General features: G+C 46.7%; 2 protein-coding genes across 7 annotated transcripts in view; both read left to right on the forward strand.

Moving 5' to 3' along the window:
- atxn7l1 (ataxin 7-like 1) overlaps positions 1-6,894 on the forward strand; it is a 34,381-nt gene extending 27,487 nt beyond the window's left edge. The window contains exon 14 of the transcript XR_003933274.1: positions 6,882-6,894. The gene's annotated coding sequence lies outside the window, so the exon portion shown is untranslated. The remainder of the gene's footprint in view (positions 1-6,881) is intronic.
- znf800b (zinc finger protein 800b) lies at positions 3,806-27,057 on the forward strand. Of its 6 annotated transcripts, none has more exons than XM_030113002.1 (12): positions 3,806-4,179; positions 13,393-13,503; positions 16,054-16,372; positions 19,301-19,396; positions 20,020-20,163; positions 21,407-21,587; positions 21,848-22,031; positions 22,162-22,324; positions 22,443-22,810; positions 22,915-24,099; positions 24,377-24,481; positions 24,857-27,057. In XM_030113002.1, the coding sequence occupies exons 2-11, from the start codon at positions 13,447-13,449 to the stop codon at positions 24,473-24,475; spliced, it is 2,796 nt and encodes a 931-aa protein (XP_029968862.1). In that variant the 5' UTR covers positions 3,806-4,179; positions 13,393-13,446; the 3' UTR covers positions 24,476-24,481; positions 24,857-27,057. The 6 variants fall into 6 exon arrangements, with proteins under 6 accessions (XP_029968862.1, XP_029968864.1, XP_029968863.1 ...); XM_030113003.1 differs by lacking the exon at positions 3,806-4,179 and adding an exon at positions 10,322-10,341; XM_030113004.1 differs by lacking the exon at positions 13,393-13,503.
- Positions 27,058-27,454: the final 397 nt, after the last annotated feature.

The following is a 27,454-nucleotide window of genomic DNA, read 5'->3' on the forward strand; positions in this document are numbered from 1 at the left end:
TGAATAATACTGCCAGAGAACCTGAAGACAAAATATCTTTCAAAGATATTCCATATCAATTCAACTGCTAAATGATTTTTTTTTTTTTTTTTTGCAGTTTATTGCATTTTGCACTATGTATATTTAAATCACCATCCATCCATCCAGGAAGTCTACATGATTCCAGTGCTGTTTTCTTTAGTTGTAGTTATATCAGCCGTGCCAGATCCTGCTGTTTTCACAGTATAAACTCCACTGATTTTGTATTTCAGTCATTTCAGTTCCTCTCATGCATTTAATGAAGAGCACTGACCTCCCGGCTGCTGCATTCATATTCACCAAGTGGCTTTTGTTGTCTTTTTAAATCCAGTCACTCTTTCAGGTTTCACTTCACCCTTTTTCTTGAAAACAAAGCAAAACAAACAAAACTCATGAACTGATTTAGATTAACTTTCTTTACAAATGTGTCTTTTTCCAGCTTAACATTTTAATACTGCACTTTAAATACATTACTTGACTGTGTTGAGTTTGCATGTTCTCCCAAAGGGGGCCTGTGTTTTCTCTGCTTTCCTCAGGCTTTCAGCAGGCCGTGTGTCCCCCCGTTTAGAGATGTTCATTGATTGAAGTAAGCAAAAACAAATAAAATCAAACAAAACCAAGTGGAGACCAACAGCTAGAATCAGATCGTGGGGTTGAAACCTCGTCTCAGAGGCTTCTGTAAACTGCTGCTGTGGCGAACACTAACCAGCGGCGCAGCCGCGGCTGGAGTTATAAGTACAGATGGCTCTACTGCCATCTATTACTGCTCTCCAGACAAATCACTACATCCAATTAGATTTATTTGAGCATGACATCCAGCAGGCATTTCTTCCCGCTGCTTTTTTTTTCTTTCTTCTTCTTCTTTTTAACATTAACGCACCCAGATGACACACGGCCAGATATGTTCCCCCGCAACATTGACACCGTGTGGTCAAGTCACCTCTGGACACGACCCCCCCACTTCTCATCGGCCACATATTACATCAGAGGCACTCAGGAAGAGAGATTCAGGACAAACGGCGTTCACCTCGGAGCGAGGAACCGCTTTTATTTAGTCCTCATTTATTCAGATCCTCCTGCTGGGATGAACAATCACTGCACAGGTTGTCTTGTGAATTCATAATTGCAGCAGCCACCGCACAGCTTCCAGCAATGTCAGATACTCTCATGTCTAAGTAGGCTGATTGGCAACATTATAAGGCCGAGAAAATCATAACTGCATAAATCTGTGAGAAAACTTAATGAATCGGATTACAGATGTCCTCTTTTCTTTACTACATTGTCACTTCTAATCTGTGCTCCGGTTTTAATGGCCTGTTAGGGAATAACACAAGATTTCTATCAGTCTTTATCTCTTCATCTTGTTTGTCTTTGCATCCCCCCTTGGAATCGAGGATATCCTCGGCAAGCAAATCCTAAAAATAAAGCCCCCCCTCTTACTGCATTTTACAAATAGACTATTTCAATTACCGGCATAAATGAATCACTTCTCATGCACAAAAAAGTATCCAAACATGTCACTAGGTGGTGTGATGAATGCAGCCTGCATGTAATTGAGAAGATAAAAGCGCTCGGCTCCATTCGACCACGTCCATGAATGCCGAGGAGTTTCTCCCCCCATTGCAAACAGCATTCTTATGATAATGGAATAATGCTGGTGCTTTAGTTAATTGTGTATAGACGATAGTGGTGGGCACCTTTTGTTATGGGCTCTCATGGGCCTAAAGCAAAGAGCTGGCAGGGATTATAACTCATAGAACTCCTCAAACTCCTCTCAGAAAGCATGCTTTGGGCCCGTGCTGCATTCAATGCCATGAGTGCTTTTCTTAACTTGAATTAAAGTTTTTGGGAGTATTCAAGTTAAGAAATCTTTGCAGTGTTTCACATTGTGGTCGGATCTAACATAAGATTCTTGGAGATAAAAATAAAAAGTATGAACAGGTTGAATTATTCCTTACTTGTGTGTCCAGATGTCACCTTGTTCTGGGTGAAGTTGGACATTTTTCTTAATTTTTACCAGACTGACTGAAATGTTCACGTTGCATTTAATTTACCAGGTAAAGGGAAACCGTTTCTTAGACAGTGGATCAGTGAAGACCCCACTGTGCCGTTATCTCTGCCATTCAGACTTCAGGAAATTCAATGTTTTTATCTTGAAATACATTTTCCAAAAGTTGCTCCTGACAGTTTCACTCTCATCTTTTTATCCAGGTTTACAAACACACACACTAAAATGAAATATGAACCTTTAGGCCAAAGACAAGAGGGATGTGCACCTCAAAAACCAGTATTTAGATCTATATGAAAACAGTTTTTTTTTTTTTTACTTTTTTCTATTTGATTGTGGAAATGTTTGCTTGTTATAACTGCAATATAATAGTGCATGGATGAAATAAGTGATTGTTTTGATACATTAGCAATAAATAGCTGTTATTAATGAGCCTGTAACTCTCAGGTGGAAACATGTGTCAGTGGTTTGCACAGACAAACTCACAGTGACACAGATTTACATCCTTTCTGACCACATGGTGAAATAAAACTGTTGTGTTTTTTTCAGTTTTTAACCCAGATTCACAAAGATAACTACTGATATTGATCCCAGCTGTTGTTGATTAATTTAATTATCTGTACTTTATTATGAAGACACGTGAGCTTATCAGCAAAGTTTATCCAAACTGTCTATAAAACTCAGTCATAGTAAATAATTCGTGATGATTTGTCTGTCATTTGGTTTTGGATTAAATTTAACATTTTAAACATTGCCTCAGTGGTGCCAACAGTGAACAAGGTAAGCAAACTTTACTCTCCCGACGTTTTAATCTCCACTGCTGTCTTTATTAAGTTTAAGAAATTCGCATTATATTCCAGAAAATGAGTTTTTGAACCATATTTCCCCCCTCAGTGCTGAAACTTTATTATTACAGGAGCTAAAGCTGAGCTAGCCTTGCTAACGAGCTAGCTGTTAGAATAATGTCAAATAACTTCAATATTTGCTTCATTTCATTGAACTGCGGCACGAAACTTTTTCATGTATTCTGGGTTTGGTGTAAAAACGTGTCAGAACTTGTTTGGTGAAGTTAAACTTTAATTTGCTGTTCATTTGTCTCCCCGCCTCCTTTACCAAAACAGATAACTGTACAAGATCAATATAATTAAACTTCACGATTTTTATTTAAGAACAACGTGAAAAAAACCACATGAAAATGTTTTACAAACTTTTTATCGCTGCTGAAGGAAATCACGTTGAAATTAGATTGAATACAGCAGTTTACAGTATCATAAAAGCTGTTTATGGCTTGAAAGAGGGGCCTCAATTAATCTGCATCCAGATATGATCAGAACACCTGTTCACACTGTCTGCAGTATTTATATATTGAAAAGAAAAGCCGTGCCAGAAGGAACTTATAAACCAGTGAAATTGTCTTATTATCTAAAGATGTGATTGTTTTTTATTCAATTTTATGTGCAGTGTCATGGATAAACTGCCTAAATGCTCTTTTTCTTTTGTGGAACGCAGTGAAGTTATGAGAGAAAATGAACGCGTTTGCATCTCGTGCCACACGGCCGCTGCTGGTCCATCTCTAACTAAGATGGATTTCTAAGTAATCTCCCTCCAATATAAAGTGATGGATGTGATGCTCGAACTTCTGGCAGGGGGGGAGGAGGGAGGGAGGAGGGAGGGAGGAGGAGGAGGTGGTGGTGGTGGTGGTGGGGGGGCATCAAGTGTTTCACTTTGCGTCGTGGAGAGCCTCGGTGTCCCTCTCGCACACGGTTGCGCGTTTTGGCCGAGGGATGAGCAGCGCGGCCGCGGCGGTGCCGAGCAGCGCGGCCACCCGTCAACTTTCTCCCGTCGCGGGAAGTCCGTCTCTGCCGTCTCCGCCGCGCGGCGCCTCCGACTGACGCCGTTTTGCGGCTGAAAGCGGCCGCGGAGCGTGCACCTTTGCGCAGAGGAGCCCCCCTTGGTTTTCGAACGGCGAGCGGCTCCTCCGGGTGCACAAAGGCACAGCGGCGTTCGCAGAGGAACTTGTTCGGAGTGAACCGTGGGGGAAACGCTGCGAGGCGAGATAAACAAGCTCCGGACTCCCAGAGAAAGCGGCGGCCGCGCACCGCCGCCCCCGCCACAAACACCGTGTTCAGACCCCCCCGGCCGACGAATACAAGGTAAGGGTTTGGTTTCGATGCGTTTGAGCGGAGCCGGAGCGCCGCGGAGCGGGTTAAACCTCCTTCGCTCTGGCTTCCCGAGCATGGTTGTTTTTGCAGAAAATGGCGTCATCGCCCTCTTGTTTCTGCCTGGCCGCGGCGGGGAGAGGAATAGTTTCAGAGACTTGTAGCAGCCCGTGCACGCCGCGTTCGCTTCCTCAAAGGCGCGATCAGCTGCCGCGATGTGTTTTATTCCACATCGGCCGGTCAGGAGGGGAGATCGCCGCCGGTTTGGCTCGCTGGGAGGACGCGCAAAGATGGAAGGGTCACCGGTCCTGTGCGCCAAGCTGCTTCTTGGAAAAGGTGGCACGGAGCCGCAAAACGCAGCGTTTTACATTCATAACGACGCGATTCCCACCGGCTCCGGGCTCGTCCGGACGACCGGGGGTGCCTCCGCGTTGCCCCCGTGGTGGCGACGGAGGCTTTTGTGGCCGCGTTGCACCTTGTCTTTGTGTGTGTTTTATTCGGGTTAGCTCGTCTTTACGCCGCACTCCCCTGCCATGCTGCAATCGTTACGAAGGGGGCCTCTCCTCCAGCGCCGTGAAAGGTGCATTTTATACTTGGCTCTTGCCTTTGATCAAGTTAAGCTGCCCCCTTTGTGGCTGGAAATAGTGGCGTTTTCTCCCCCCGGCTGACAATATAAACCGTGTAAAAGGAGATTTTCGGTGGGGATAATGGGGGGCGATGCAAATCGTGCCATGAGAGCGGCGGCTGCCCTGCGCTCTGGTCCGCTGCCCGCCAGGCGAGGACAGCCTGAATGAGATTAGAATAAATAAACAGAAATAAAATAAGAGTCTTTAGGGCGAATCGCACAGTTTTCGCACGGGAGCGGGGAAGTCCGGCGCTGCGCAACGGTCGTGCTGTTGCTTTGCGCAGAGCGAGCAGTGGCAGCTGCTGTAACCGCCGCCACCATTTCGCCGCGATATTTTTGTGTGTGCGCCGGCCAACCTTTTGTAAATAGTTGGGGACTCTTGGATAAAAGAGCACAATAGTATTCACACGGGCCCTTTTGTGGCCTGTGAATGTGGTCCTAAGTCCCACTCGGGCTGTCCTGTCTCCTGCGTGCATGCGTCCTAGCCCTGGCCACCACACATCCACCATGGCGAGGCCAGCGGGTTCCCCGCGGATCCGCGCCGCTCGCTCGCTTCCTCCTCTGGCCAAAAGTGGACGAGTGACCCGCCCGCTGAGTGTCTCGGTTGCAGGCCACCGGGATCCCACCGGGGGCGACCGGCCACGGGGCGGCACGGCCGCGGGGAGCCGCACGTCGCCGGTTCCCTGCACGTTTTTCATTAAGTTTCCCGAGTTATGCAACCGCATCCCCGTGGAGAGCCAAGTGCTCGTCCGCCTTTATTTACCCGTCAGCCTCCATCACATGGATGTTTCTGTGTAATGCGCGTGCACTTTGGAGCTGTCCGCGCAGCGGCGGCGACGCCGATTTCGGGAGATATGTCATTTGCAAATCACCCAGTGCCATTTGCGTCACAGCCCGCGGCCTCGCACGCCCATGGGGGGCGATGGAGTTGCAAATGGAGACCGAGTGTGTGAGTGAGTGAGTGTGTGTGTGTGTGTGTGTGTGTGTGCTGACGCTGCCCCAGCTGAAAGGGAACCAATAGACACGGACCCGGGCGGCATCAGTCTCCGTGCGCCTCCACTCTCCGGCGCAGCACCGACTTTGGATTCCGCGTGAACGCGGAAGACCGCGCAGTTTTCCCCCGGATAGTCGCGCCGGCCGGGATGCGTAAGTGGATGCGCGCGGCACTCTGGGTAAAAAAAGCCGCCGGTCGCCTCGACAGGCCGGCCGGAGAGGAGCCGGAGGGGAGCCGACATCCATCCGGTCCCGCTGCCCTCATGGTGCGGCGTGCATGTGGCCCATCGTGGACTCGCTCATGTGTGAATAAGCGTCTTCCCAGCGGCGGATCGCGTCGAAATGGCCGCAAAAAAAAAAAAAAAAAAAGAAACAAACCCAACAGTTTCGCAGGAGGAGACGAGGCTGGATCGCGACTCGGACACGCCGTGTGTTTTGAGATCCGCCGCGCGCCACGCGTTCCTGCTCCGGAGGCGAGCGGGGCGGTTTTTGAGCAGAGACGCTTTATTTGTTGCTGTTGCGCTCTCGGGCTCCGCGCATGGCTCCATCCAGCACACCTCCGAGAGCTGGGAACCGACTCCCCACGCTCTGCCGGCGTGCAAGTCACTGCTACCCTCAAAAGTAATGCATGTGGTGACAAAACCCTCTATTTGTAATGTGATTACATTTCTGATGTCGTGTTTTTACTGTTTAAACTGCTTTCTGAGTGTGAGATTAAAAACCAAACAAACACGTGAGCTCTTTAAAAGGTAGTATGATGCAGTTTTTTAAGTCCTGCTTTACTTTGCTCTGTGTTGCGATTTTGCACAGTTATCAGGACTTTTTTTCTCTGAAAAGGATCAATTTTCACTTCATTGAATTGAGCAGTGAGTGGATGCTTTGAGCATCAGGAGGATTTGAAGCTGCAATGCTGAGATCTGATGTATTCAACCTTTTTCATTTCATATCACGGTTTTGGACAACTTTGGAACATGTATCAGTGTTTGGCTGTTTAACTGCCTTTTTTGTGCTCACAGGTGATTTATCACTCAGGTATCGGATGGTCCAGCTAACCCGAAGGAGGAATATGCTGGAAAAGTAGGGCAAGAGTGACAAAGTGGGTTGTACAGCAGGATAGTGAAGCAGGAGGAATGTTAGGGCCACATAATTCAGGTACTCCAGGAGTGTTTCTTATGTCGCGTGTACGTCCACATGCAGGCGTTTAGCAGGCTCCTCCTGGTCAAAGTGTCTCAGGAGTCCGACCGCAGCCATTTGCTGAAGCCACGCTGTGATTCAGCCAGTTTAATGATGCACTGCGCCGGTCGGGCCCTCAGTCGGTCAGCAGGTCGACCGGTGTTGTGAACTAGTGAGTAAACTCACGTCGCTGTTCGTCCGGCTGCTATGATGTTTAGAGAGCGGCTTCAGTCAACCTCCAACCCAGCCGAGGCAGATATTTTGCTGATTCAGCAGTGAACACGAACGCTATTTAGACCTACTTTTTGACTATCAGAATTTTGTACACAGCTTCATTTGCTGTGATTCGTATCAGTTATTCAGTCGTTCAAGTAGAATATTCCCATCATGCATCCCATATTTATTTTAAAATGTGTTTTTTTTTCTTTGCTGTGTCGCTGCATCCTTTCACATGGCTCTGAAGTGCTGCAAGCTCATTTTATATCAGGGCTTGATGCATGATGCAGAATCTCTCCCATATCTGCTAAAAGCCCGTTTCAGTCACAATCGGCCGTTGTCCCTCTCAGTGAGTGATGAAAGTTATCAGAGAGCAGCTGAGTAACCAGTGGCACCAAGGCAGGGACAAAAATGAGACATTTTCGGGGACTGAGTAGTATTACTGTCATTTATTGGATGTTTTTTCTGTTTGCAAGTCAGATTATTTATTTCCACAGTGATTTATAGCTTAGTGTCTACTACAACAGTAGCGACCGGTGTGTGTGTGTGTATGTGAGATTCCTCCTATGTTTCTCAGCACATATCTGTTAGATTCGTCACATAGGATGTTACAGAGCCTCCAGTGACGGATCAGATCATCAGATCTGAGAGTGACTCTTGTTTATTTTCTGCCGCTGACGGTCGATCCGAAGTGGAAAACTCCACTCACCTTGTTTTGCTTCTTTGTGTTTGACGATTAAGAACATCTGCAGGCTTTTATTGAGACTGATAAAACGTCATCTTACTGTACCTTTAAACACTTTTTTGTGACAAAAACTTGAAGTCAAGTGTAGCGATAGTCTCCTTATCTTTAAAATCTCCAGCACTGTGTTCAGGAGAGCAGGCCTCGGAGCAGGTTAGTGCGTTCAGGGTGTGTGTTCCCAGCAGCAGCAGTGCTCCACAGCTCCGTTTCCGTGCTGTCCTGCGGTCAGGTGTTACCACCCACAGTCAGCATCATGTCAGAGTGGAGTCGCTCCGTCAGCCCGTCACGCTGCCTCCGAGCAGACGGAGGAGATCGCTGTGCTGCCACACATCTGTCGACTCCAGAACTACACAAACAGTTCAGGACGCACAGCTACAGAGCATTAACACACACACACACACACACACACACACACACACATATAGGTCAGTATTTCTTTGTACAGAGTGAATATAAGTACAAATATGTGAAGTTTTCATCTGGGGAGCTGGAATTGATTTCTGGCCGGTGTAAATAAAGCAGCAGTGGCTCCCCTCCAGAGAGGAAACTTTAAAGAAATGATCTGACAGTCAGGCGTTTCAGTCGGAGTTTGTTTTGCTGGATGTGGCAACAGTAAAAGCAAAGCTTCAGATGTGTCAGATGTATGGAGATTTGATGGTGGGGCAGCTGGATTTGTTAAAATGGCATCTCAGCCAGGTAAAGTCAGGTTACCAGGAACGAAGTGGTTTGATCCGATGGTGCTGTCCATCATAGGAGAATATAGTGTTTTGAGCTACAACCATTATCCTGTTAGTGTTTTACAACTTGTTTTCAACGTTACGATCAAATCTGTGCTCAGAGTTGAGATGAAAATATCTCCTGAACTGATCAGATTCTCCCGCATGCGGCGGCGCCTCAGGAAGCTGGAGCTGAAGTATGCTATACCTGCTCAGCTTGACCCTGGGACACTTTCGCTCTCATTACCTGAGTCATAACAGGAGTCACTCCTTCGAATCCACGTCTGTCTGTTGCCATGGAAATGGGAGAGTCCCTTGTGTTGGTGAGTGAGTGTATTATTGGCGTTGTGCGGTGGCTAAAACTGTTTGCATTTGAAGCCCGATCTTTAAAAAAAAAAAGGTTTAAAGCGTGGATCCGCTCCAGGAGGCTGCAGCTCGTCCACTTGCTTGAAGCATTTCTCAGCAAAATAATTAGCTTGAGTCTCTGTTGTGAGTTTGAACCTCGCTGATCCCCACGTTCCATCCCAGGCCGTGGTCCTTCTGGTAGAGCAGATTGGCTTCTGATCGCAGGGTTGTGGGTTTGATCCCCCCCGTCTTATCATCTTCAAATGCTGTGAAGTGTCTTTGAGCAAGTTATTGAACCCCCAAGTTGCTCCCTGTGGGGTGTGAATGTGGCCGATCCTGTAAAACGCAGCGAAACTGCAGGAGTGCGCTCAGCTGTAGGAGTATAGAAGTTCTCCGACTGCTTCTGTTCGAGGAACTTTGTTCATGCTTTCTGCGATGCCTGGGCAGAACGCTTCGCTCCGTTCTGGCCCGGACTGCTCTGTTTACATGTAGAAGCAGATCAGCTTTCAGTCAGGTTATCTGGATCGGTGTAGAAATGTCAATTCCAGCCCAGTTGACATGTTTAAATGTGTTTTTATAGGACAGCTACACGAAGAACACACGAATAAATTAATTTAAACAGCGCTATTAAAATATTAAGTATGAGGTCTTTTGCTTGAAGTATATGGATGTTTTAGTTCACTTGAACTTTAAACAACCTCTACCTTTTAATTATTATTCCAGCTTAAAATAACGGTGTTTTTGAGTGAAGGAATATAAGATTTAAATGAGGTTATTTCATCACTTCAGACTTTACGGTCAAAGTCCTAATTTCCCATTATAGTTAATGGCTGGTGTTAATCTCCCTCCGTGTTAAAAATAGAGCACGGGTAGGTACATAATGTATTAATACGCCTGCTCTATAAATTTCTTTAAACCAACAGTTGTGTCGGAAAGGAATTGGTGTCTTTGTCGTGCAGCTGAGGCAGAATGAGACAAACGTGCGCTCAGAGTAATGTCAGGCGTGACCCGGAGCGTCCTGATGCTGCGGGATTCACACCGCTGGATTCATGTAACTCGACACGAGCTGGCGGCATCCGTCGCTTGCTCCGGACCGCCGCCGCTGACAGACTGACGTCTTCTTGACTGCTCTCCTCCGAACTCCGGCTCCACTCCAGCCGTGCTCATCTGCTAAGTGGCGGCTCCATCGCGCTGTGGCGTTACAGCGTCGCACTCAACCGCTCCATCATCAGCGCTGAGAGGAGGGACTCAGAGGTCTCTACAGTTTAGACTCCAAAGGGGGGGAAAAAAAAGCTCTCAAGAACTCTTTTAAGTCCTGGAAACGTAGACAAATGATTTAAATTCAGGTACGGTTTGAGGTCGAGAGGTAAAGCTGGTTTGTTATTCGATGGAAGATTTTCTTTTCACTCAGGAATTTTGAGATTGCAAGTTATGGATTTTGTGGAAGGTTTAGGTGTGGAGGTGACTGAAGAAACAGAAATAAACGACAAATATAGAGAGAAAAAAAGAGAAGTGAAACTCCTTGAAGTGAATTAGGTTTGCATACAGCTGTAAATACTTGTAATTATGTGCAAAAGTCATTTTAATTACAGTGAAACACGACTCGGTGTGCTGCAGTGATTTATTCCAGCTCATATATTCTCAGATTCTTGGCGAGAACCATCTGACCTTTTGTCTCGTCACAAGCTTAAAGCTCTCTCCAGTCACCTTTCATGAAGATAATTTGAAATTAATAAAATTAGTCGGTTAGAGTCTGAGCTTGTTGGCTGCTCTGTGCCCAAGTTTCCATGTTCTCCTCCTGCATGTGTGGGTTTTTTTATAGGACTACACTTGTGCAGGTGATAAGAAACTTTCTTGAAGATATGAGTGAGTGTGTGTGTGATGGACTGAGCGTGCTCTGCATCCGTCCACAGTCAGCTGGGATAAGCTCCGGTATTTCAGGACGCAGAATTAGTCGAAGCAGCAGAAGTGTATTGATGAATATAGATGGATGATGAAGCGCCTCATTTGACGTGGTTTTCACCCACATGTGAGTGATTCAGTACGAACCACAGCGCCTTTGCATTTTGTGATGGATGGTGTGCAGAACACAGGGCCGACCTGTGTCTGTGTCCAGAGATATTTTGAAGATATTACCAGACTAAAACTTTTTAACTTAGAAGAAGAAGAAACATATGAAGTGCATGGTTTGTCTCCACCTGCTGGAGTTTCTCTGGAAGTACCCATCTCTCCAAGTGTTGTTCCTAACCCTGTGAATGAGATTGGGCTGTAGGACTGGAGTGTGTGAGGTCTCCCCACCGTCACTGAACGTCACTTAATCCGAAGCACCAGTATTTCAGCTTTTGCCACTTTTCATAGCGTGGTGATCAACAGTGATTATTTTCAGCTACCTAAAAATACAGCATATAATCTGATGCATTGTTGGTCCCAGGGTGAAAAGAAATAGTCAGATATTGTCTCCATCTCTGTCACTGTTTGGCGTACTTGCCTTGATTTTCCAGCTTTATATTTATTGTAGTTTTCTAGAAGTTTTGCACGTCCACAGACTTCCGCATCTCCTGCACCATCTTCACTCTGTCCTTCGCTACATCCACGAATTTTCTCTGAGCCGTTTCTCCTCCTGCGTCTCCAGCATCTCTCTTTTTTCATCCCTTCACTGCTAAACGTCAGCCGTTCCCCTGATCTCTTCATTTTTAATCTCATCCATCCTGGTGGTCACTCTCCGTGAAAGTCTCAGTATTTTCCATTTAGCCTCATTTTCCGATCTGCAGACGCAGCGGGAAGCGCATCCAACGCTGATGTGCTCGGCGCGATGATGACTGACCGATGATAACGATTTAGGAGAGATTGAAGTCGGTCGGCTCGCCCCGCTGCAGCTGTATCAAGTTGTACTGAAGCGGTGAGCGTAAGCACTTCCAGAGCGCCGCTCCGTGACCTTTAGAGACAAAAAGTGCCGTTTTGGCCACAATCTCAGCCAATAAAATCTGGATGAGGATGAAAAACACATTCACTCGACACAGCTTGTGAAGGTTTTTCTTTTGGATTCAGAAAGTAAAATTTGTGTTTCATGTGTGAGATAACTTATAGCAGATATTTTATTCTGGTTTTTAGCGTCTTACCTCTCAGCAGATACCAAAAGAAGCCATGTCGGTGAAATCAAATGAGTTTAGTTTAGTCTAAGATTCACATTTTTGGATATTTCGACCGGTTGCTCATCCAGCTTTGGTTCAGAGAGTTTGCTCTCTGATCGACTGCAGTGAAAGGAGCATTAATAAGCATTAATCTGTCTAAATGCAGAAGTAAAACTGAAAGTTTCAGGAAGCGGCTGCAGGTTGCAGGTACAGTTTCAGGTTATCAGATGAAGCTGGGTGTAAAGCTTTTAAACGAAGTGACCACTAGAGGTCGGCAAAGGGATATTTTAGCAGCGATGCTGATGTGAGTTCATTCCAGGCTTCTGGTGCAACAGTTGTCCCAGATGAATCCATTCATCTAACGTGGTGTCAGCTGATCGCGGACAGAGGCGGCGACCGGCCTCGGAGAAGGACTTGTCAAGTATTTCTTTGCAGCAGCTTCAGAAATCAACTTCCACACGGTTATTAAAACAATAAAACAAAAATAAAGGGACATCGTACATCATCTTTGCAAACTGCTTCAAAAACTGTTTTTCAAACAGATTTTAAAAGAATATAAAGCAGTAAGAAATGGTCAAAATAGTCAAAACCTTCCATTTGGCTCATCTTGTTGTATAATTTCTCTCTCTCTCTCTTTGTCTCGCTCTTTCCTCAAACATTATTGCAGCAGTATATTAAACATAACTCAACCCTTTTATCTGTTTGAACTGAGCTTTTATGTCATTTGAGAACTTTCTAAATGTCTTCGTATTATATTAATTGAATGAATTCCTACTGTGATTGAATAATGATCAACACAGGAAATATTTGTCGTGTTTTGAAATGTGTTTTAACATGATTTATTGGCCCTGAAATGAAAGATTTGTTGTTTTTAATCAGTCTTTCTCTTCTAATATACTGCCAGTTCTTTAGAATTTATTTTGTTGTATCTTTTTTTTCTTTGATAATAATGCTGGCATTACATTTACATTGCATTCTGTCACATCAAAACACTATTGCTATTATAATTATGTGCTTGTGGGATTACTTAACTGCCCGTTGCTCCTGCTTTTTGTTCACAGCACCAGTTCTGCATCATGGCTCCTACAGCACAGTGCAGTCCATCCTAGTGTAATATATCCGGCGGCAGGCCAGGCAGGATTTAAACCATGCAGAGATAAAGCATGAGAAGCCAGTGTTGTTTTTTTTTTATCTAGGAATGTATTCAGAAAGATGCACATGAGTGTCTCTCTCAATGCAGTGCTTGGCTTGTGTGGAATGTTCCAGGTTACGGTGTATGCCGGTAGTGAACGTGTGCCGCACCAGGCCAGTCTTGGCAGCATGGTGAAGGCCCAGAAGTCATCTGGGAGGAAGAGCTCTGTCTGTCTCCGCAGAAAGGTACTGGCAACTTAAAAAGTTCACCGTCAGACTGTGAACACACACTTCCTTTCTGTTTTAAGACCTCAGTCAACCCTCCTGCCAGTCAGTCGACACCACATACCATTACATGATGGCACTTCTGCTCATTTCTTTGTTTTTTGTTTTTTTTTAAATGTGAAACACGTTCTGCTGTGCTTGGGAACACTGTGACATGTGGAACTTACAGTTTGAGCTTGGTCAAAACGTAAAATTAAGTTTTCTGAGGTTTTGTCGAAGGACGGTTCTGTTCTCCACGACTAGAAACTCGGTATAAAGAAGCATGATTACGTCAGTAGAGATGAAGCTCTGTTACAAAACTGAACAAAACCACAAATATTGCAGCATGTCTTGTTTCAAACTTCTCTAAATGGGTTTACTAGTCTCCTGCAGTAGGTTGTTATTTAGCAAAAAACTGAAAAAAAAGGCTTTATAAACTGATTTGACTTTATGGTTTAAAAATAGATCTGGCCTCTTCTAGTAATTTTCTGGTTCCGTGCACTGTTCGAGGATAGTTTTTGCACATTTATTTCAAGATAAATGCATCCATTACATTTCAAAACTGCATAAATGAGAAGATTTACTAAAGCAAAGCTGCCAAATCAAATTATTTTTATGCTAATAGAAGAAATGCTACAAAAATAAAGTCTCGCCATAATCACCAGCGAAGCTTTTTCTTTGTTTTATGTTGTAGTTTTGCTTCTAATTTAACATCGAGCATTTAGGAGAAAACAGATTTGCACAGATGAGATGGTTGTACACAGTTTGGTTCACAGTTTCTCCTCTTTTCCCCTTAAATTCTCCAAAATGCAGACGTTGAGTTTGTATTCTAGGCTCAGATTTCCATCATGTTCTCAATCGACGTATTTCACCTCTTCCCCCCCCCCGCCTGAAACCCTTCAGAAAAAAGAGCAGGAGTTTCATCTGTGTGTTGAGGTTATAGCCGTGCTGAATGATAACCTGCGTCCGCCTGAGTGTGAGCGCAGACCGCTCCTGCGTTTGGCCCGTGGTTCCACTCAGCTGTGAAATCATCCATAAATGCCAGCTTGCAGCTCCTTTAACAGCCATAACAAAACCGCCGCCGTGTTTGACAAATGAGGTGGCGCTTCAGGTCATGAGCTGCGTCCCCCCCCCCCCCCCCCCCCCCCCCCCCCCCCCCCCGCCAACACACACACACACACACACACTTCAGACGCACTCCGCTCCTTCCATCATTTTTATATGGCATGACATTTGTTTCATCGGTCTGCTTAACTTCAGTCCAAACATCTGCCACTTTGTTTTACAAACAAAGACTTGATCTTTCTCTTTTTGAGGTCCATCACAGTTTTGAATGGCGAGGATTCTTTCATTTCCGCAAATGCCTCGTCACCGTTGTAAACTCAATTATCGAAAATGAGTCAAAAGGGAACTCGTCGACTCTCTGTCAGTCATGAAGCCACTTCTGTACACAAAACATCATCCAGCTCAGAGAGAGCAACACACACTCACCCCGAGAGGCAATTAGTCTGAAATGTGTGTTTTTGGACTGTGGGAGGAAATTGGAGTACCTGGAGAAAAGCCACAGGAAGAACATGAAAACTCCCCACTGAAAGCCCCCCAGTGCCGCCCGACTGGAACCAGAGTTAAACTAACAGGCAGCTTGAACCACTGCTACAACACTGAACTACCTTTAACACCTCTCATTCACACCTCCGCTCTGTGGCGTGTGTGTTCTTGTGTGTGTGTGACACCGTGTGCACGTGGCCCGCTTGTCCTGTGGTGACGTGCTGCACTGTTTCTAACGTCGGAGTCATTCATCCTCCTTCAAGGGCGGCGAGTTAGCGAGACAGACACACAGACAATTAGGATAAATTGTTGGGTGGGAGAGGAGGAAGGACCGGGGAGTCTGGGGAGCGAGGAGGTGTTTTCAGGAGACACACACACACACACACACACACACAGACCGACACATGTGAGTTGGCAAGGTTAATGTCCCTCCAACTAAATGTCTGGATCCCTGGGAGACACATGCGCACACACCAAAACATTAACAACGGGAACAGCGACTACTCACTCCCGTTCGTTTAGAATCACGCTGTTTGCATATATATACTTAGCCATGGATGAATGTATTATTTAACCAAATTCTTTAGGAATGCAGATGAAGAATAGAATCTGTTTACATCCTCTGGTCCGTTGCGCCTGCGAACGCCTGGCTTCATTCCATGCAGCTGGGAATGTAAACAGTCCAACATTTCCATGTTTTCTTTGAATTGCTCTATGTTTGAGTGTTGCTTAAACCCTCGTTTTCAAAGTTTTTCATAATTTAACATGAGAAATTGAAATGGAAAGCCTGTTGATTGCTTTGCGTGCCGTGAATTTTAAATGTAACCGTGCAGAAAAACCTTAAATGAGTTGTTGATAATTGTTTTTGAATGCAAAAGGTACATTTTTGCAATTGTGTTTTTTATTGACGGCCTAATTTGTTTGACCAGCATTGATTTGTTTTTGCCTTCAGAGGTGTCACCATGTCTGGTTTTTCTCCCGCAGACTGACCAGGCAGAAATGGAGGACGGCCATTTGGACCCACAGGGTCCGCCTCAAGGGGGGCCCGCCGGACACGACCAGTCCTTCGCCGAAACCCATTACCAGCTGGAGAACTGCGGCCAGAGGGACGCTCCCTATGACGACCAGGAGAGGGCCGGCTCCGCAGCCCACCTCCAGGCCAAGCCCATGTGGAAGCCCATCCCGCCCCTGCTGCCGGAGCCCCACAGGACCAGCAGCACCTGCAGGACCAGGGAGCAGGGCTGCCAGACCGACGAGCAGCTCCAGCAGACAAGTGCCTACAAACACGGCTTCGGAAACACAGGTGGGTAAAGGTGTTCCCCCCCTCCGCACTCCTCGCCGCTTTGATTCATCCACCTACAGGCTAAAAACTGTCTGTCAGCCTCCTGTGCAGCTTCGCTGCCAGAGCAGAGGAGGACGGCTGCCTGCCTGCGCAAAAATAAAACTCAATGGTTTGTTCTCACTGAGATAGAATCTGCCAAAAGAACCGAGATCCGTTTGCCTGTGAGCGCTGCGGTGGGCGACCACGGCTCGCTCTGTGCTGTCAGATGTTTTGAAAGGTTTATTTGGTGCTTCATTCATTATTCCGCATGAAATAAAAGGAAACTTTTTCTGCTTTCGTTCCAGTAAGTAATCCTTGTTGTGTCTAGATGGTGCGTTTAATTACACTAAACTCTAATATCAAGTTAAAACATGAAGTTACGAAGCTGCGGCAGCCACAGTGTGTAGATGTTCCTCGTGTGCTGCGAGGGAATGTCTGCTGCTCCGATCAGCTCACCCGCTTCAGTGAAGGAAGCTCCCGTTGATCTTTGACTCTCCCGCTGGAGGGGGTGGAGGGGTGGAGGTCAGGGGTCGAGTGGGCCGTAGGCCCGCCCTGCTAGGATTAAAGAAGCTTGTGTGTGGGAGGTGTGGGGGGATGGTGACGAGGAGAACACGTTCTGCCACACATTAATACGTAATCTCCATCTCTCTCCCTGCGACGCAGCCTCTCCCACAGTTGTCATTCACATTTCCGTCTGCGGCTCGGCGGGGGTGTGTCCGTCTGTCTGCCGCTCTTTCAGCCTCCCGTCCGTCTCACACAAACGTGCATTCTTAAAACGGCACTGATCCTATTCATGGGACGGCCGCCGCTCTCTGAGCGATCATCAGGAAACCTGAGAAATATACGCTGCATTACTCCGAAGGTGAAAAATGAGCCGCGCTGTTCTGTTCCACCGGCGCCTGATTTATTTCTTTATTGCCCATCCTCTGCTGCTCTGAGACGAGGCCCAGCCGTCTGCTACGTTGAATTACATCTCTTCCTGTTGGTAACGCGGCAGTGTCAGAATCTGAGGCTGCGGAAGCAGGTTGAATTATCCACACCGCTTTTCTCTGTGTCTCCGTGTCCGCCTGAATAGATTATTAACAACGCGCCTGCTGCAAACACACTGTTCTGAGTGCCGTCTGTCTGTCATGTGCTGAAGGACCGTGTGCTTCTAACCGCCCAGCGGGCCAGCGGCAGGAGATTTAAAGTTTTTATCAATATGATTTTACACCCAGAAGAACATTTACCGTATTTATATTAAAAATGTACAAGTAGGGTGTTCAGGAAGCAAGATGAATGATATAAACGAGACCATATCAAGATCATCTGTTACATCTGGACTCCTCCGACTCTGAGCTCCTGACACATAATTCATATCAAGTGGAACAGAACCAAATAAAGCAAGAATGAGCTACACACCTGCTCACTTCTGTTCAGATTTATTAGATGTGTTAAAGGTTTTCTGTTAAAAAAGTTGGTGGCCCTCTAAAAAGGTTTGGTTTGACATATGAGTATGAGGTGATTGTCGATCTGTTCAAATCCTTCTAACTTAAACACTACTAAACTGTTTCGAGTGGGTCAGTTTGAGCCACTTTGTATGAGCAACAAGAGCTTTCTTTAAATTTGCTGGAAACTATTCCATGAAGTTTAATTGTTATTAGATGCTGCCAGTTTTTGAGACGTGTTTAGTGAAACATTCTTCCTGTCTCAGTTCACTGCGTCGCACCGACGTAAAGCATGCCTCCATTTCTTTCATTTTCATCTAATCACGCTCAGACTACTCAATCTTAGGAGCAATAAAAGCAACAAAACAATCTGGAATCCGATTTGACTGGATAAGAGCATGGAATAAATCCTGGTCTCCAGTAACAAACTGCAGAGTAGAATCATTCTCTGAATGATAACCGTTGATTGAGGCTGAACCTGAATTATTCTTGCAGGCTGTAATTTATCGGCTTGACCCAAAAAACAGATATTAGGTGTTTGTCACCTCTGGAAATGTTGACAAAGCTTTTTTTTTTTCTTTTAATTTCAGTCTTTGTTTCAGTCGTTGCGGTGAGAAATGGTCTTTTTGTTGGCGCAGAGCGATGTTCTCCATGTCGCTGTAATTTCCATCAGCATAATGTGAAGTGATTACAGGGTCTGTGCCGGTGTCTGAGAGCGTAATTGCCCAGTTGTTTACTCCTCTCTGGGTTTTTTTTTATGACCATCCCCCAATGAAAAGTCACGACAGTATTGATCTTATGAGGGAGTAGCTGAACTAATAAAGCCCGGCGTGGCTTTACCTGCTTCCTGCAGACAGGTGGGATGAGAGCACTTTACTTTCCCATAATCCATCTCAGAAGCCCGCCGTGGCTCGAGCAGCCGCAGTAAGCTGGTATTAATAATGCAAGAATCAAAGTCACTCCGGCTATTTCATATTTGATATTTCATACAAAGAATAAAGACATTTGACTTTGAAATCAGAGGGGAAAAAAAAGAAAACCCGCCATGAAAGCACACTTGTTGATTTTTTTTTTTTTCCTGTGTTCTTCTTCTCCTCATAAAAACAATCAAATTCAGACTTTTAATGGAGTGCTTTGAGAGAAAGATGAATGGATTTGTTCTCTTTCAAACTCCTTGATAAAAGTCTTGTACCAACAGGTTTTTTTTTTTAAAGCCTGAACACAATTTGTAATAAGTCTCACAATTAATAGTTTTGAGTACATCAAGAGGCCGCAGTGTTACACTGAGCTGATTGGCTGTAATTTTCAGTCACAGTGATGAAGTGTTCACAGCTGTTCTCCAGATATCAGGAGCAGAACAGCAGGAAGCAGGTGACTGTCGATATCGAGGAGCCATGGATCGATGGTTCTGTCTAGTTTTCTTTCGCTGGTGTGTTTTTTTTTAATAAGCTGGCTTTGATGAAGTTTCTCCTCCTCTCTGCAGGTCTGTGTGCGGAGCCCGGCGACCCTCCTCTGCTCCAGCAGCCCCTGCAGACCTCCAAGTCCGGGATCCAGCAGATAATAGAATGCTTCCGCTCCGGTTTGTGTTTGTGTTTTCCTGCTGTGCCCCTGTTTCACTCCAATTATCGTCTCCAGTCAGAGTTTTCTCCTCCTGCTCTGAATGTGTTTCGGCTCTTCTTGTGTGCCGCATGATTTGTAGTTTCAAAACTCCAGGCGTGCAGCGCTTATAATGAACCAGCTCTTTAGAATCAGGTGTTGGATGCCGTAAGAAGTGCCCACCTACACTGTTTTAAATAGTCAGGGTCACCTTTAAAATCCGAACAGCAAAATGCCCAACAGCATTTAAAATGCAGACAGCTCAATTCTTCGACACACCTTCTGCTTTCACTGATCATCTTTGGACTGTTTCTACTGTTTAATTGGAGCCCATCCTTGGTAAATTCAGATGATTGGACATGATTTAGAAAAACACACTCCCGTCTGGTTAAGGTTCCACGGGTGACAGAGCAGTCAGACACAAACCAAGCATGAAATCAGATGGTAAACTGTGGTGAGGGGATGAACCCAGCTGACCAATGATCGGTGTGCAAGCTGCCCTGTGGCTTCCTGTACAAGAAGACTTGAGGCTGTGCAACATTTTGCAGTGAAAAAAAATATCTGTAAAACATGAAGGTGAGCCTCTCCACCTTCTTTTTCTTGCAGGCACCAACGAACTGAAGCAGATGCTGCTGAAGGAGGTGGACACCATCTTCGAGTGTAAACTGTGCCGCAGTCTGTTCAGAGGCCTGCCCAACCTCATCACACACAAGGAGTACTACTGCCTGTCGCGGCTGCACGACTCTGACGGTCGGTGACACGACGCACACACACACACACACACACACACACACACACTCACACCAAACCCTCACATTTATAACCTGGGTTCTGCTGTCAGGGCCACAAAAAAAAAAAAAAGAAAAAGAAAAAAAGAAGTAAGAGAATCAAAGCACAACAACACAACGGATCAAAAATAAATGTCTGTAAACTCGATAACAAAATCAATAAAGAGCAAAACACAAGCTTGGGCCTGAGCCTGCGGACGCTGAGGGCGTTCAAATAAAAACTTGTCGAGATCACACAGACAAACAGTGATTCCACACACAGACACACACACACACAAACACACACACTCAAGTGAACTCTTCACACAGAATCACTGATCACGCCCTGCGCCTTTTCTTTCTTTACCTTTTACCTTCTGTTGCTCCCGGGCTTTCCCCGTCTCCTAAACGCCATTTGTTTCCTGCTCTATAACACCGCAGCATGCTCTGTCCATCAATAATTTCCTCTTTTTCTCTCCATCACTGACTTTTGATCTCAAACATATATGTGTGTATCTGCTCAGTGTGTTCTTTTTTTTTTTTTTTTTTTTTTTTTTTTTAATCTTTGGTTGTGACTCTCGGTTTCCCATGATATCTTAATAGTAGAAAAAAACAGTCCCAGCACAAAGATTCAATTATTTTTTTCCAGTCTAATCTATTGATTGTCGTTGTATTGGCAGAATCATCCATTTTTCCATCCATTCAGGTTGCAGTGTGTCTGATGAATCGTTTATTGTTGAAAACGCCGTTTTTTTCCAGGCTAACAATCGGAACCTTATGCCAATGCGTCTTGAGACAGAAATGTTTTAATTTTGTTTGACTTCAGGTTACTGATCTGTGAGGCAGTGGCGCCACATTAATTAGAAGTGTTATCGCTTAATCGTGTTCCTTTAACCTCAAGTGAAAACTGTCAGAACTGTGTCAGCAAACTCTGCTTTTTTTTTTTTTTTTTTTTTTTAAATGAGAAATCTCGTTCCTGTAGCAGACGTCAGTCTGGTGAACTGTATCTGTTGTCTCGGCCGCCCCGGCCGCATGCTTTTGTTATGCTGCGTCAACATTGTTGCCAACAGATGCTCCATTGTTGCTTGTTCTGCCGCCCAGAAGAAATTGATTCTTTCTGAGAAAACGGCTGATCCTGGCTGTCCTTTTTTTTTTTAAAAAAACAAATTAAACCTGTTTGAATGATTGTGTTTTTTTAAACAGATTGTGTGGTCGTCTCTTTCCAGGCTCGCCGGGAGACGACAGGCAGGGTGTCGCCATGAAGGATCTACTGGACGCGATATACCCCAGGTCAGACCGGCCGGACTACGTCGTGCGATTGGAGCCCATTCAGACCACCAACAAGGCCGTTTTCCAGTACATCACCACAGAGGAGGAGCTCGCTCGATACCCGTCACACACGCCCAGGTTGGTGCCGTCCATCCGTCTTGTAAACTGCTTTATAAAAGTCAAGGTCGCGGGGTGCAGGAGCCCATCTCGGCTGATCACTGGAGACACTGAAGTCTGCGTCGCATCTTGATTTATCCTCTGAAGTCTGATCGCTTTTAAAGATTTTGATGGCTGGATGTAATTTGTGAATTATGTTTTTTTGAGTGTGTGGTGCCAACTCAGATTTTCTCTGTTTCTGATGATGATCCTTGTTTTATTTTTTTTTTTTTTGAACCCAGTGCCAGAGAAAGTCCCGTGGCCTGGGAGGGAGAAGCAACGGAGGGAACTGAAAACAATCAAGCCAGTCAGCCGGGAGCGCCGGAAGCTGACAGCAGCCCAGGAAACAACCCGGTTCAGAAGGTTGAGGAGGAGGCCAAGAAGGAAGAGCAGCCGCAGCCTGAAGACGAGGGGTCCAACAGTGGGGTGAGTGAGGCGCATGAAAAATGCCAATATGTTACTTTGACAATGATCACTGCTCCACATATTGTAATATTACCTTAAAAATGATTAACTGCTCCTGATTTTTTTTCCTCTTTCTCCTGTCGCCATCCAGGTGGAGGATGTGACCATTTCCTGTTGCCTCTGCGGTCAGGACTTTAACTCTCGCCGCAGCATCAGACGCCACTGCCGCAAAATGCACCGGGCCAAACTGGAGGAGCTCAGGAAGTTCACCGAAACACGCACAGTTCCCACAAGTCTGCTCTCCATGGTGAAAGGTAACTTTTTACATTTAAAGACCAGCGGATGCTGTATTTGTCATCCAAAAATAAATATTTTATATATTTTTACTTTCAATGAAAATCACTGTTGGAAAAATTGTTTTTTTCAAAACTGTTGGAGGCCGGCCGAGGACGCTCAGCACACCTCCTGGGAAATCCTGCCCCGTGTGCCTGAAAACCTTCGCTACCAAAGCCAACGTCCGCCGCCACTTCGACGAGGTGCATCAGGGCGTGCGGCGGGACCCGTCGCCCAGCGTGGCCTCGCGCTCCGCCCAGCCCTTCTCGGTGGAGGTCACCCCTCCCAGGAAGAGCAGCAGCTCCTCCCCGACGCGCAGCCACAGCTCCAAGTCCACGCCGGTGAACCCTAAAGCGACCCCGTCGGGCCAAAGCCAGGGCAAGCCTGCGAGTCCGCTTCCAGCCTCGCCTCAGGCGAACGCCGCCTCGTGTCGGTGCACGCTCTGCAAGAGGAACTACAGCTCCCAGGTTGGTTCGTCGACCCACTGAAGGCTGAAAACACCGCTTGTGGTAAAACAGATGTGGAGAACCACGACCCCACAGTCCGTCTCATCAGCTCTCTTGTTTTTCAGCTCATGTTGAAGAGACACATGCGCATCGTGCACAAGATCTACAGCGTGAAGAATAACAGGTCTGCTGCTGCGGCTGCAAACGCCACCGCCGCCGCCTCCACCACGGCCAGCACCGCCATCAACAGCAGCAGCAGCGGCGGTGGCGGCGGCGGCGGCGGCGGCGGCTCCAGCGTGGGCGTGGCCTCCAGCAGCAACAGCATCCGGGTGAAGGAGGAAGCCGTGGAGCCCAGCGAGGACGGAGCCGGAAGCGGCTCCGCCCCTCCGGCGGCACAGAACCCCCTGAAGGTGAAGGAGGAGGAGCCTTCTGTCAAAGTCAAGACGGCGGCGTCCGCGTCGTCGTCCCGCGGCACCGGCTCGAGCGGCGCCGCCGTCGCCGGGAAAATGACTAAGCTGTCGGTGGGCTTCGACTTCAAGCAGCTCTTCTGCAAGCTGTGCAAGCGGCAGTTCAGCTCCCGGCAGAACCTGACGAAGCACATCGAGCTGCACACGGACGGCAACGACATCTTCATCAAGTTCTACCGCTGCCCGCTCTGCCGCTACGAGTCCCGCCGCAAGCGCGACGTCCTGCGCCACGTCACCGTGGTCCACAAGAAGTCCTCCACCTACCTCGCCAAGATCATGCCCAAGCTGGAGAGCCGGGCGGTGAAGCGGCTGGCGGAGGTCGTCCTGAACAGCACCAACAAGAGGACGGGCGGCGGCGTCAAGGAGGAAGTCAACGGACGCCACGCCTCCTCCTCGTCCTCCCCCTCGCCGTCGATGCCGGTCACTCGCAAGCAAGATGGCTCCACATCGGCCATGACCGCTTCCTCGGCCTCTGCTCCCTCCTCCTCCTCCTCCTCCTCCTCCTCGTCCTCCTCCACCCTGCCTCCAGCCCCTCCCTCCAGGAAGCAGGACCCGTCCTCCGTCCTCCCCTCGTCGCCCCCCGTCACCCGCAAGCAGGACCGGCAGCAGAGCCACCAGCAGCGCCCCGTCAGCCCGCCGCAGACCCGGCGGAGCGAGAAGCACTCGCTGTACCGGAACTCCTCCTCCGGCCCCGCCCCCGCCGGCAGCCCCGCCTCCGCTCACCAGGCGCCGCACACCCGCCGCCACGACGCCCAGTCGGAGAGCAGCTCCACCGAGGTCAAGGTCACCAAGAACTTCTCCCTCCACGCCTGCGACCAGTGCGGACGGGCCTTCGCCAAGAAGGTACTGAGCGCGCCTCGCAGTCGGAGTAAATTACTTTGTCAGGGGTCGCAGAAAAGACGGTTACGTCTCCGTTTTCACTCCCACCAACATGCTTTGAATCTCTGCCAGCGTTATTTTTGGCCCGCAGTCCAAACCGTTATAGATAAATAGGCCAAATACTTCTCTGTATTTCCTGTTATCGTGAAGCATCACAAAGAAGCGCCGGCAGTTTCCCGGCTCGCGGGCGCCGGCGCACCGCTTCACTGTGAATGATCTCTATTGTGAACGTGTCTTGCAGCTGTACCTGGAGTCCCACAAGCGAAGCCATCGCAACGCCACGTCAGAAACCAGCAGGAGGAAAGGAGTCAGCACCCGCTCCAAGTCCCTGGTCTGGTGAAACGCAGTAAGAACTCACAGCTTTTTCCTTCAGTTTGTCTTTTTTCCTCCATATTTTTCACATTCAGTTTTCGCTCCGCTGCTGTTCTTTATCTAGATTTTTTTTTTCCATCTTACTCACATCTTCCTTTGTCCTGCATAGTATTAAGTAAACACACGATTTGTTCTTCCGTATAACTGCTCTGCACACTTTTCCTGATCTAATGAGGATTAATAAAACGTTTTTCTCATATTTAAAGCTGTTATTTTGAACGCACGGTGCTTGGAATGTGTACATTGTCATGTTGATATTTGCCTTGATGTTCAGCGTTGTCTCTTCACGGCGCTTCACTGTTTCTGCTGCGTTTTTTTCAATCTCATCCTTATTTCCGCCTCTTCGCAGACCGCGGGGGGATAAAGGACGAGCGAGCCGCCACTAACAATGACAAGTCGATTCCAAACACTCAACTGGAAAAAATAATAGACACACGGAGCAAGCAGCGAAAGCAGAAACATGGAGGAAGCAATCAGAGGGAGTGATGGAGTGCGACGGAGGAGTAAAACGGCGAAGGATTTTATTTTCCACCTTTTGTTTGAGAACCAAAAAAATGCTGTTGGACGTGTCGTTCTTACAGAGTTTGATTCTAAAGCCAGCCGTCCCGCTGGCTGGCGGCGCTGCTATCCGCACTGAGACTAAGGTGAAGACGAGATTCACTACAGTTGTAAATATATACATGAATATATTTGTATTTACTTACCACAGTATGTGAACATGGATCCATATGCAGAGGACGAACTGGTAGTGCCATGCTCCAGGTGACCTGTGTGTTACGGAACGATGAAGGATGTGTGTGTGCGCGTGTATGTGTGTGTGTGTGTGTGCGCGTGCGTGGAAAAGTGTAGGATGGTGGGAATGAAAACAGCCTGGAAGACTCTTGATGAATTTGCCCCCCTGTAGTCCCACACAGACGGTTCAGCTCAGATCAACTCGTTTCAGGCATCAGTGTATTTACACATCCGGCCGTGTGTGTGTGTGTGTGTGTGTGCGTGTGTGGCGAAAATGTCATGTGTTTACTCACCCAACGACACATTTTCCCGAGGTTCATTTCATGTTTGAACCACTGGTGTACCTGAAGGAACACTGAACCAAGTTTAATCCAGTTTTAGATTATTGGCTTAAAATTGAAAATGTGATTTATTTTTTTTCCCCCCTTTCTGTTCGTATTGAGAAAGAAAAAGGATTTTACAACGTTTAATCGCGATTTTTCCTTTAAAAGATACCATGAGCTTCTTTGATTGCCGCCATTATGAGTTTCCCGGGGCTGTTTTCTCTCATCTGGCTCATGTTTTCCTCCTTCCTGTGCTCCGTTTGACTCGACCTCACGCCGCCTCACCTCGATGAAACATCAGCCTCCGTAACTTCAGGGTCGTATGTGAAATATTTGAAGTCGTGCGTATTAAAGGGACGTTTTCTCTCCGCCGGTGAGCTAAAACAGGTTTATTATTTCACTTTATGAGAACATGCAGCATCGCGTTCATTTTTCTTAAAGCTGATTATTTATACACCTGTTAATTGCAGCTGCTGAACGTCATCAAACTGTTCATCCAGTCGCGATAATGTCGGGAGTCCAAACGCTCAGCGATGAAGGGAGCCGACGCTCATCTGGTTTCTTACTTCTGCATGTCCTCACAGGAATTACAGCAACAGCCACGCTGCCTTAGAAACCACCCTGTAGTCCACAGCTCCTCATATGAAGCAGTCACTGCATGTGTTACTGCCCTATACCCCCCCGACCCCCCCGCCCATCAGATATCAGACCAACAAAGGGCAATAGTCTCGACTTCAGTGCCTCTAAGCAGCAGAGATTTGAACTGAGATCAGAAAAGAAAGAAAGAGAAAACAGACCTGCTGAATCCTCTCAACTTCGAAGTTTACAATAAAGTTTTCGTTCCATTACCTTTCTCTTCCTTAATGCTCCGTCTTGGACTTTAAAGTGCTGCGTCGGTTCCATTCGAAGCCCGCTTTCATGTTCTCACGCTTCCTCCCGAAGGTAGTCTCTGAAAACACTGGCACACCGTGAGTGGTTGGGATGAAAGCTACTGAGGAAAAGACCAAATGTAGATATATGTCTTAATTTCTGAACAGAAAGCCATGAAATGGAACAAAAAAAAAAAACAGAAAGAGGAAAGACCAAACTATTTTTCTAAGTGAACATGCTCCTGCAAACAAGGTCTTGACATGTAAATACGGACTCATCCCACCCAGATGGTATAAATAATAGTTCTAATAGTCATAATAGTTACTGACTTATTGTTTTGAACATGTTCCGTCACTGTTTCATCGTCCCACCATTAGTTGTCTTTTTTTGTGTCTTATTCCATTTCAAGGACTTTTTTTTTGTTGTTGCCACGTGTCGAGCAGTGGGCAGGAATCAAACCTCAAGAGACTTTAAAAAAACAACAACAAAATCTCCACATTTCTTTCATCATAAGTTGTGATATGTTATGAAGCTCACCTCCTAGAAAACTTGAGTTTGAGAAGCCTTTCAGATGTGACGCGAATGTTTAAACCAACCACTTAATAAAGATGTTCTGCTCCAAACCCCAGCGTGACTCTTTTTCCACGTCCTGAGCCGAGTCAGACATCTCTTTCAGGCTTGTTTTGCTTCCTACTTTTGCAGATTTGCCTTCACAGGAAGTGCATCTTCCAACATTCAAAAGTAAAACTTTTCAGATTTCTCTTTCTCCTGGCACATTGTTTAATATTTAATTAAATGATTTAATTCTGTTGACATTGGCAAGAGTGGCAGATTTATCTTGAAGCCAAACAGGAATGAGGAATTCTCTGCACCCTTCTCCATGGATGGAGATCTCAGCCCCACATCGCCACACCTCCACCAGACATTTCACTCAGTTGGTTTTCTCACTCCTCAAGTGCTGCAGGCCTGATCTGGACTCGACACTTCTCATGACATTTCTCCACACGTTCAGCTCCAGGAGC

Source organism: Salarias fasciatus, chromosome 17 (assembly GCF_902148845.1).
Source record: "Salarias fasciatus chromosome 17, fSalaFa1.1, whole genome shotgun sequence".
Lineage (NCBI taxonomy): Eukaryota > Metazoa > Chordata > Actinopteri > Blenniiformes > Blenniidae > Salarias > Salarias fasciatus.

Coding starts and splice junctions, on each gene's coding strand:
- znf800b (XM_030112999.1), top strand. CDS start 13,384: ATGTTCCAGGTTACGGTGTATGCCGGTAGTGAACGTGTGCCGCACCAG. Junction 19,397..20,019: donor AATAGAATGCTTCCGCTCCG/GTTTGTGTTTGT, acceptor TTTTTCTTGCAG/GCACCAACGAACTGAAGCAG. Junction 22,811..22,914: donor AGAGGAACTACAGCTCCCAG/GTTGGTTCGTCG, acceptor CTTGTTTTTCAG/CTCATGTTGAAGAGACACAT.